Source organism: Rhinichthys klamathensis, unplaced genomic scaffold (assembly GCF_029890125.1).
Source record: "Rhinichthys klamathensis goyatoka isolate OS25496 unplaced genomic scaffold, OSU_Roscu_1.1 h1tg000011l_1, whole genome shotgun sequence".
In the NCBI taxonomy this organism is placed as follows: domain Eukaryota; kingdom Metazoa; phylum Chordata; class Actinopteri; order Cypriniformes; family Leuciscidae; genus Rhinichthys; species Rhinichthys klamathensis.
This window is the reverse complement of record NW_026606564.1, coordinates 785102-796396: the sequence shown is the minus strand read 5'-3', so window position 1 is coordinate 796396 and position 11295 is coordinate 785102. Positions and strand designations below refer to the sequence as shown.

Sequence of the window (11295 nt, the reverse complement as noted above, 5' to 3'; positions counted from 1 at the left end):
ACGAAATGTGGGTGAGTTTTTATTTTTAGGTGAACTATCCCTTTAATCTACTTTTGCATAAAGATGTTATAATACTTTTATATTAACAATATTAATGTTAATATAAAAGTAATTAAATGTTGTTCAATTGTTCAAATGTTGTTAACTATGATTAATATTAATTATGCTCCAGAATTTTTAAATGCTCAAAGGAGGATAAACGAGCGAGCGAGGCACAGTGTGAATGAGTGACGTTGCACAGGAAACACCTCTGCTATAAAGGGGCAGAGTCGAGTCTGACTGCAAATGGAGCGACTGCGCACAGCAGACTCCTCCAAACGCTCAACTTATACAGAGAGACACAACTGTTACCCGTTTACCTTTCATGTAAAGACTCAGTTCGACAGCAGACACCACCGAGAAAGTCTTTCTTCACACTAGCCGCTCCGCGAGAGAAGAAACTCACAAGTGCGCGTGAACACTCGGCGACCAGCCTCTTCCGTCTCCCGCAGCTCTGGACTCTTTTACACGAATAAACCATGACTTACTGCACGCAATTCCCACTCAAAACACCAGAGACTTTCTCACCCGTGCTTATACGGCATGTTTGTGTTATCTGATATGAAGGAAGATGCTTAAATCCTCTCATACATGCCTGGAATTTTCTGCTGGGAACAGAAAGTGGGCGTTTTTCTACACCGAAGCACTGGAGGAGGATTTGCGCGAGTGCTGCAACTTGCAGTCTCAAGTGAGGCAACATGCAGTAAGTTCACCGTTTGAAGGATTTGCAGTTATCTAAAAATCAGTTGCTGCATTGCATTGGTGTTATGAAGATGAAGATCATGATGAAGATGCGCCTGGATTAATAAGCTCACATTGATTCTCAGGTTGTTTAGCTATATATACAGGTCGATATGGCACAGGAGGTCGTGTATGATAACCGCAGTATAGTGGCGAAGTACATCCACCATAAGCTCTGGAAGAAGGGATTCGTGTGGGAAGTGAATGGACACGATGACAGTGTCTCGAATGGACTGATGATGGGGAGGCAGGAGGAGGACAGCGGCGTCTCTCCCAGCCCGCGTCACGACCCGCTCAGCGCTCTTCACAAGGTGCTACGGGAGGCTGGGGATGAACTGGAACGGTTATATCAGTCGGACTTTGCGGAGATGTCCAAACAGCTGCATCTCACGTCCATCACGGCGCATCAGCGCTTCACCGCGGTCATAGACGAGCTGTTCAGGGACGGCGTGAACTGGGGCAGAATCATCGCTTTTTTCGAGTTTGGAGGGACTGTTTGTGTCGAATGCGTGAACAAGGAGATGACGGCGCAGGTGGATAACATTGCGGGCTGGATGACGGAATATCTGAACGGGCCGCTGCACGGCTGGATCCAGGAGAACGGTGGCTGGGTATGTAATTAACTCAATATATACCTCACGTCCGAAGGCGCAGCGTCTCGTGCTCCGCCTCTGCGCATGGCGTCATGCGTTCGAAGCGTTGCGCGTGATCTCTGAATGGCCGGTAGCGCTGTTCGTTAAAATGCGCCAGCCAATGAGCTGCGGCGATTTGTCACACCCCTCTCACGCCTCCGTGGCGAGTCTGTTACGTGAAGCCATCAATGACAGCTGCTGTCTGCAGAGCTGAAGGTGTGGTTCCCTTTGCGGAACTGCTGTTGATTCATGCAAACAGGAGGATGTTTGGCCTTACCAGTTATATGGGATATGCTATATCCGATATTTACTCACCAAATCATGTGTTTAAATTACCCTGGGCTATTATTGTGCTAAGTGCAATGGTTCAGCTTGTGATGATATTGTTTAAACATCACTGAACTTCCCAGGTGTACCTGGAATAGCAGGTTAGCACAAGAAGAATTCTAAAATGAAAATTCGAGTTTAGCACATGTAAAGTTAATGGATTTTGACAGTTGAAGGGACTGGATGTGACACTTTTCATTTTCTGTCAATCTCTGGTTGAACAGACAATAACGTAAAGGCAAATGAATGATTTAGTTATAGAGTAAAAAAACAGATCAAATCAAATCTTACAAAATATTTCCTACATTTTGTTAACTCATGACATGTGTAATCATTCCAACCAACTTCAGCACAGTTAGATGGTTGACACAAAAGATACAAGATATATTTTTATTATTAATATGATAATTTTTTTAATATTTGTATTAACTCATGAATAATTTTTGTAAGCATGTAAATAACCAGTAGAAAGACTTAAAGTTGGCATTAAATGAAAACTGAAACTCAACTATTTTCTAAATGCATGTTGTTTAAACAATTCATCCGTGCATGTTTCAGTTTTTATTTTATTTTATCTCATAATTCTTATTCAAACTGTCATAACTGATCTTCCAGTGAAGCAACAGGCTTCTCTCTGGTGAGTATGCTGGACTTCTCCAATAACCAAATTAGTCCTACTATTTCAGTATCATATAGTAGGTACCGGTATACATATGCAAATTTTCCGCATGCATAGAATACCCAGATGACTTACTATATGCATTATAGCACCAAAATCTCACTGCGCTGGGTACTGCATCCCACAATGCAATTCACATGACCTTTTATTTTCAGAGTGATGAATAAACCAATAGCAGAGTGTGGGAGTCTTCAGGAATTGTTTTAGAAAACAATTCCATTTATTGGAAATTACACACTTTTTGTTGTTGATATTTCTGCATAAAAAAAAATAAAAAAAAATGCAAAAACATGATGTAAAAGACAAAGCTACTCACCAAATTAAACATGCAACTTGACAATATGCTGTTTTTTTTTTTTTTTTAAAAGAGGACCTATTATGCCTTCTTAGATGTTTCTTACTTTTTAAACTTTCTTTATTGTGTGATGTTGCTGTTTGAGCATGAAAGATGTCTGCAAAGTTACGCCTCGATTGTAGTCTTGAGTTTTCTTCCGCAAACGTACGCGTCATAAAATTCCTCGTTCACATAATTCCCGCCCAAGGCATACGCAAGTAAAGAGGGCGAGACCTAGTTGAGTATTGTCGCAGTTATGGTAAGGGCCGTGACATTTCCCAATTACGTTCAAAGCGGTTGACCAATCACAACACACTGATCCAGCCAACCAATCAGAGCACATTGTGCTATTCAGAAGGAGGGGCTTCACAGAGACCGGAACTAAACAGGGCTACGTTTCCCAAAAGCATAGTAAGCCTATGTTGATCTTAGACACCATTGGTGGCAATTGTTCTACGATCAACTTAGGCTTACGATGCTTTTGGGAAACAGCCCAGAGTGTTACTGACAGACCGGGAAGAGAGGTGCTGCAACAATGGCAAATGTGTAAAAAATATACCGTAAGCTGTAAACTAATAATGCCATTCAGGAGGAACTCAAGAGACATGCTGCTTTTTTTTTTTTTTTGAATGGCCATTCAGAATATGACCTTTCAATAATGAACTCGCTTTGAACTGTAAGGTGACAATCATAAATGAGCGTGCATTTGTGGTCTGGTGCAAGGACTTAAACATCAGATCAGTAAGGTCTTCCAGGACGTCCTCATTCATTCACTCTGGTTGCATTCTCCACATCTCTGCTCTACTGTGGACCGCAACATTATTATATTTAATACTAGTTAGTGTGTTTGAACAAAGACTTAATGTGGATGTGCATAATTCAAAGCACTGTGTCCACAGGGCATTCATCAATAATTCAAAGCCTGCATTTCAACTTTAAGGAAGGAAAGTTTAACATTTCCCTCGAGTCCTGACCTTTTGAAAGTGGAAACTTTTGACACATATCAAAGGATTACACATTCGCTGACCAGAACATCAGAGTTCCTCTATTTACTAATTTCTTTCCAATTATGGCTTTGAAATAGACCAGAACGCCTGAGTCACAGTGACAACTGGCTGCAGTATCCAACAGTAAAAATACTTTCAGATTTAAGAAACCCTTCTAACTATTGAGATATTTTTTATTTGATTTTTATTACTATTATCATTTGTTGTTATTTATAATTATTACTAAACCAATGTATCACTACGATTCATCAGCCAATATTTGGCCTTTATAAGATCATCAGAATCAGTTGATAAATTTGCCCACTTGGCTGATCAACAGAAGTGTTAGTTCCCCAAATATATAGATTCTTCTTAGTTCATAATAAACATTTTCAATTTAATTATATATATATATATATATATGTATATATATATGTGAGAGTATTAATATGCCATCTAATGTGTTCTCATTAAATTACATGCGTATCAGAATTATGTCTCTCATCTACCACTCCGCTTTCCAGATTTCACTTTAGAAACCCCAAATTAACCCTAAATTCATAATTATTATTTATAAAAACAGAAGCTGTGTGACATCATATCCTGGCTGTTGCCCATATTAATTGCAGTTGACAAAAACGGACAAAGGTGTTACTGCTAAATTGACTAGCAAATCCATTTACTAAAGTGGCACAGTGAAAAACCACAAAAGTAGCACTGTATGACAAGGTATAGCTGCCTGTGGCGTATTAAAATCTATCATATACTGTAAACATGTTGTTCTGTAATTATTAGTAGGAATAGAGGTATTGAGATCACAGTGTCTGAGACCACTATTGTGGTTTTCTATAAAAAGAATCAAGTTTACTAAATTGCTGTGACATGGGCAACTAGATACTATAAATCCGGCCGTGCAGGGCTTATATTTTCCGCCCTGCTCTAAAAGCAGTGACGGAGGTGTCAGGCTCATTAACCTTAATGGTGCCATTTGGACAGGCGAGAGCAACGCGTGAGCTCTCAAATCAGCCTACCTTCTGTTTCCTGTTTAACTCCAGACATAAAAATAGGTGTCATTTGTGGGTTTATGTTGTTGAGTCTACTGTCCTGTCTCAAACACTTAAATTTTCCATCAAGCTGCATCACAAGACTGTGTTTGTTTACCTCACTGTCTGGATCTCAACAACACTGTATTACTTTGTCCTCTAATTCACTGTGTGCTCATGGACAGTATAAGCCTGCATTCAGAAAATAACACCTTGAGTCATATTCTATATATTTTTCAGTCTGTTTCAATTATAGATTGGCCAGTGGGTTTCAATCGTCCCACGCAGAGCGATTGTTCTAATCTGGGCCCAGAAGGAATCTGTGGACTTTTTTTTTCTCTTTAAGATCTTTAAGATTCAATGAAATGGAACTGAACACTAGAGTTAAACCTGAAAGTACAACTCTTATCGATGGCTAAAAGTAGGGTTTTTCCCAAACATTTTGATGCCAAGGACCACCAATATAATAATCCCCTTGTAAAGGGATTCCCTTGATAAAATATACAGTATGTTTTCATGTAAAGATCCATATATAATGGAAAAATCGACTTTGTAGTGTATTTTTATCTACCCACTGTTAGAGTGATGTTATATGTACGAACCCAAAGAGAAACATTTTTAGTTAAATGCATTTTATTTGAAAGAGCTTTTTTTCAAGAAATATTTGTCAAGAACACATATGCAGTTAAGTTTGACAGCCGTATATAAAAAAAAAACACACCAAAATGTATACCAAAAAATATACACCAAAATGGCACTTTTTAATATTTCATTCTTTCAAAAGAAGTCAATAGCCCCGCATGTGCCCACAGAATTTAAGTGGACATCGTAAAGTTCCTCTTTATTTTGTGTTAATTCAATATTTTTGGCTAACCCGATCTAATTGGGTGTTTCAAACAGGGATCCACAGAATGTTGTTCAAATGTTTGGGGTGAGTACGATTTTCTTTTTTTTGAAAGACACTGATACTTTTATTACACAAAAAAGCATTAAAAAATGATCAAAAGTGACAGGAAAAGACTGATCCAAAATACTTGGATTCAAAATAAATGCTGAACTTTCTTTTGAACTTTTTCTAAATGTTTGGTTAAACAGTAAGTTTAGACAGATTAAACAGTTAAAACCTCTAAAAATGAACGCTTAGCCCATTTGATCCAGGGTTTAACTACCCTGTTCTCCTCTAATTTCATGTTGGACACCATTGCACTTCTGTGAACTCTGTGCCGAATGGGCTAGACATGCCTCCTGCAGACTGACAAGGTAATGCGCCTGAATCCCACGTGGGCAGCACCTGTGTTTATTTGTGCGACGTGACCGTAAATGCTGCATGACGTGCTGTGTTGGCAGATGCTAGGCTCTTAAATTATACGCTTCAGCCTGCTGATCCAGGTTCAGCCCAAGGCTGTAGTGGAAGTTGGCGTGCCAGCGGGCCATGCACACGCCACAGATCTGCAGTCTGCTAATAACATGACTTTGCAAAAGAGCCCTGGCATTTAGTTGAGGACAGATGATTGGAATTTGCTTGTGTGTCTTTTGTGTGGGATTTCGGGACTGCTCGTACAAGTTATTCCTTCATTTACTAGCAGTTTCAATGAAGACTTTGGTTAAGCACACATGGAGAGGTGATGAGGGCAATGGAGGATTTACAGAGAGGTGTTTTGATACTCAACACACACGGCCCATTGTATGCTCTTTCCAGTTTCAAGCCTGAAATTATTTTTTGCCATTCACAAACCATTTGATGTGTCAGCATACCAATGCCTAAGACTTTCCTTTCTAAGAAGGAGATGGCAACCTCTGCATATTTGTCACTTGAATAAGTAAGCCAATCATATGATGGCCCTGATGTCACTGAAACGGGTTTAACAAAAGCATCATTGGTCGTTTTTGGCCACATTTTTAGGACAATGTGAAGTTGTTGCTAGTGAAGAGCTTGGGACTGTGTTCTTGTGGTGCCATCAGCTTGTCAGCATTATCATTTAATGCATTCAAGTCCTACTAGGAAGTTATTTATGAGTTGGGAATTTGGGACATCAGGTGCGATTTTCTTTTTCTTTTTTTTACAAAGAATTCAGCAAGATTTAACTTTACTTGTACAAAAGGATGAATAAGGAATGCACATCAGTTTTTTTTATGTTTTTAATTAAATTCAGTTCAATTTGTAATTTTATAGCGCTTTTCACAATACACCTTGTTTCAAAGCAGCTTTAAAGAAAATGATTGTTTCAATGTTACAATTTAGGAAGTATTCTATTATCAGTAAGACATGCTGCTGCTGTACAATATAGCGTACATGAATAACCTGTAGCAGATCTGTACAGGTGGAGCTGGGGAAGGTGGAGGGTTTCTGAAAGCGCTCTGCAACTGCTACAGCAAACACTGCCCAAGTATTTGAAGGATGAGCAGCAAGCTCATTGGCTACTGATACAGCAGAAACCAATCAGCTGTGCCCTATAGAGATGGTTTTATCACCAACACGCCCCCCCCCCCCCCCCCATTTCCCACTTGTAATTATGACTTTGTGGCACCGTTTATGTGCCAGTTGTCCTGAGACTCCAGAGTATTCAGGATCACATGGAATATATGACATAATATGCCAAAGTTGTCAGTATGCAGGTGCCATCCGTCAGCAACTGAGATGAATGGGAATGCTGACGGATACCTCCATCCAGGTATTACTGACTCCTATTGTTTCCGTTGTGTGGTTGTATGTTGCACTCTTTGTCATCAGTATGACTCTTTCATAGGAAAGAATGGAACAATCAGAACTATTACTGACGAGAACTTCCTGCAGTTTTTATTTCAGATGCTTCTGTGAAAGATTATCATTCTGATTTATTGGCTAAGGGGGATATGAGAGTGGAACGAAAGCCACGTTCAGGAAGTGGAGAAGCCACTAATGAAAGTCAAGAGTGGAAGAAGTCCTTGGGCTGCCTTTCACATCACATGTTTCACGTCATGTCCTTCCAGACACTGGAAGTGAACCATATATGGACTGTTCTTATAAACACTGGAAGTTTTGTGGAAAATAAGAAATTGGCATCATGTGTATAACTTTTGGTTAGCATTTTTTTGCTCAGATAGTTCACTTTTGTAACTCAGGATAATTATATTTGATTTAAAGGGATAGTTCACCCAAAAATGAAAATTTGTAGTCATTCACTCACCCTCATGTTGTTTTAAACCTGTATGTTCTTTTTTCTACTGGGGAACGGTTAACACAAGAGAAGATATTTTAAAGAATGTCCCTAAAATGAAAGTCAATGGGGTCCAAATGTCATTGGGCCCACTGACATTCAAAATATCTTCTTTTCCAAGTTGGTCTTGTAACAATTTGATGTGAAATGTTGGAGTTTGAAATCTCTTACTTTTGATTGTAAAATTTAGTTTCCTTGGAAAACTGCACTGACACTATTGAGATCTCTTCTAAAACTCTTCTAAAACTTTTTTTAGCAAGATATTTAAGCATTAAATCTTATTAAGATAAGTTTAAAGTCAGCTTGAAATGAAAAATCACTATCTATTTTGTAAATGCATGTTATTTATCGTATTGTGAACAATTCATCCATGTATGATTCTTTTTTTTATGATTCCACGTACTTTTTCATCAAAAGTCACCTTTTTTGTTTTCACCTTCCGATGAAAACAACAGACTTTCCTATGGTTAGCAAAACAAAAATGGTCCAGAAATAGTGTTTGAAGAAACCTTTTCTGTATAGCATATAGTAAATAAATGGTAGCGTACGTTCTTTCCTCATGAGTAAATGTATACTTTACTCCTGTGTGAATGTTTTCACACTCTCAGACTAGCCAGAGCTCAGTTCATTAAATCCGGCCAAGTTTCCCCCTCACAGGGTCCTCTTACCGGAGCTGCAGTCACTTACCATCTGCCCCTGTGTTTACACTCATCAGCAGACTGCTGGTAATCTCAGAAACATTTCCTACTAGCTTAGCCAAAGGGAATAAGGCAGGCGTTCAGTGTAACGTCTGTCGCAAGACACAAACAAGAATATGTCTCTCTCTTATGCACTCTGTGTCGCTCGCACAGGTAATACCGGCCCGAAATCAACAGCACTTCAGATGCTTCAGATTTACCCCTGACAATTTGCGGGAGGACTGTTGTTGTCCTTCATGAGCAAATACTCCGGCTAACTCTACAAGGACAGATATTTCTCGACAAATATTTCAAACATTCCACCTTAATCGTAAACATGTTTTCCTCTGTTGCTCTTCATGTCCCTTTTAGCAAGCCTTGTCCTAATATTGACCTATGTCTCTTAACTATCCACTGTTTCTATTGAACAGTCTTATGATGCAATATGCTATACACAGGCATGCTCTAATGGTAAAAACAATACTCTATGCAAGTACACAAATGCAGATATGAATGTGTTGCAAGCATGCAGCACCAATGTATAGCCTATATTTAGTTGTTTTTTTCCATTCTTTCAACTGATAGAGTTTGGGTTTCTTGCCACTGTCGCCTCTGGCTTGTTTAGTTGGGGGGGCACTTAATATTAAACAATATTGTTGATTTGAACGCACTGATACAATTGGATGAGAGCTGAAATGAGCTTGCTGATGACATCACTGTTGTCTGCAGAACTGCTTTATAGATGAAATGAACTAATTTAATAATTGATGATCTGGACTTCAGAACTAAATCAACACTAAAGTGACTTTAGCTGAACAATGACACTTTTTACAGCTGCTTTACAGCTCAGATTAACTGTTTGCATCATTGAATCATTTACCTATTATCACTGTAAAGCTGCTTTGAAGCCATCTGTATTGTATAAAGCTCTATATAAATAAAGGTGACATGACTTGACTTGACACTCATGTTGTTCCAAACCTGTATGACTTTATTTTTTCTGCAGCACATAAAAATAGATATTTTGAAGAATGTTTTTGTTCATGCAATGAAAGTCAATGGGGTCCAAAACAAACCTACTGACTTTCATTGAATGAACAAAACCATTCTCTAAAATGTCTGTAAACATGTCAACAACTTTCTCTGGCAAAATTCTCTTCACATTGTTACTCTGCCGTGCCATTAGTTGACCATAAAACTGACCATTGAAAAAAGGCAGATTATGTAATGCTGTTCTTGCTAGTGCACCTTGTGTGGCTACACTGAAAATGCAATTAATATCTGTAATATGTTAAATTGCATTCCGTGTGATATGCAGTCTCAACAAAAATATGACAGTTGTAGTTTTAATGATGTGAGTGTAGTTTTTGTACTTTATATTGTTAAGCGTTATCACGCATGCATTTTTCCTGAATAGTGCTGTTTTTCTAGCCTGGTTAAAACCAGACCATTCTCAGTTGTAACTGAGTTATGGCCTGGAAAAGCGTCATAGACAAATCATTTCCAGAGGGGCGTCACCAACGGACGCGGATAGACCTAAACCCAATCAGAGCGATGAAGGAGATGACGTATGCAGAGCGGCGGAGAAACATCTCCGAGTGTTGTTCTTTGCTCGGTTTTTAACAAAAAGGAAACGTTCAAATCGCTTAAAACAGACGCGATAGCTGATTCGAACGAGTGATGTTCGACGGATGCGGCATCCATCTTTGTAATGTAGGCTACAAAATCTGCTTCAAAATCCCAGCGCTGTCGTCATCGTGTAAAGCCCGCCCCAACGTTTCTGATTGGTGCCTCGATTTCGACGGATTGGAAATGGGCTTGAATGAGCTCTTTGCCAGACTAACTTTCAGAGCAAATCTAAATTTGCCGGAAGTTGTCTGGGTTTTTCCAGGCTACTGTTTTTCCCGAATATCAGCACGATTACAGACGCGATATTAAAATCATAAAACAGTAAACAAGAAGTTAATATTGTGAGTTACATTTTCAGACAATATTTTGTTTGTTTTTGCTCTTGATACTGATTTAATTTGATTGGTAACAGCCATAATCTCTTATCATTCTAATTAAATGTATTGTTTATGTAAGAAATTGTCCAACAATATGCATACACCAATAAGGTTAGAACAAATTCTCTTGGAAATCAATTTAAGTGGGCAAATATGAAGGGAGTCGGCTGTCCACGACAAGCCGAGACCAGCACAAAAACACACTCAGCAATATACTATCAAATTATCATTACCGACAGAATCCCAGAAAATATTGAAATATGATTTTTGTCAATATCACTCACCCCTAGTTATGACACATCTACTTTCATATGCAGGGCTTAAGTTGTGTCTCCTGCACCCGTCATGAAGGGTGGACAGAGAACAGAATCTATAAATAAGGTGACCTCTCACACAGTAATCTTGTGAACTTGGCTACTGTAATGTATTGTTCTCTTATACAGTGTGCTTTTCTGAAAGCATGATGGTGTGAGTGTGTGATAATAGCCTGATGTTTTGGTAGAGGTGCTGTCCTGTGTTGTCCCAGAGGTGCTCCACACCCTTCCACAGCACATTTCTGTGCCCTGTCTCGGGGGATCCTCCCGATCGGAGGAATGTAAATATATAGAGCGGATGACCTGGGTGTTGCTTTCCT

The 11295-nt window shown here is 39.1% G+C and overlaps 1 protein-coding gene across 1 annotated transcript in view; it reads left to right on the top strand.

Moving 5' to 3' along the window:
• Positions 1-251: 251 nt before the first annotated feature.
• The window catches only part of bcl2b (BCL2 apoptosis regulator b), a 47547-nt gene continuing 36503 nt past the window's right edge, over positions 252-11295 (top strand). Inside the window, exon 1 of the mRNA XM_056263123.1 lies at positions 252-1391. Coding sequence (XP_056119098.1) covers positions 894-1391 — 498 coding nt within the window. The 5' untranslated portion in view covers positions 252-893. The remainder of the gene's footprint in view (positions 1392-11295) is intronic.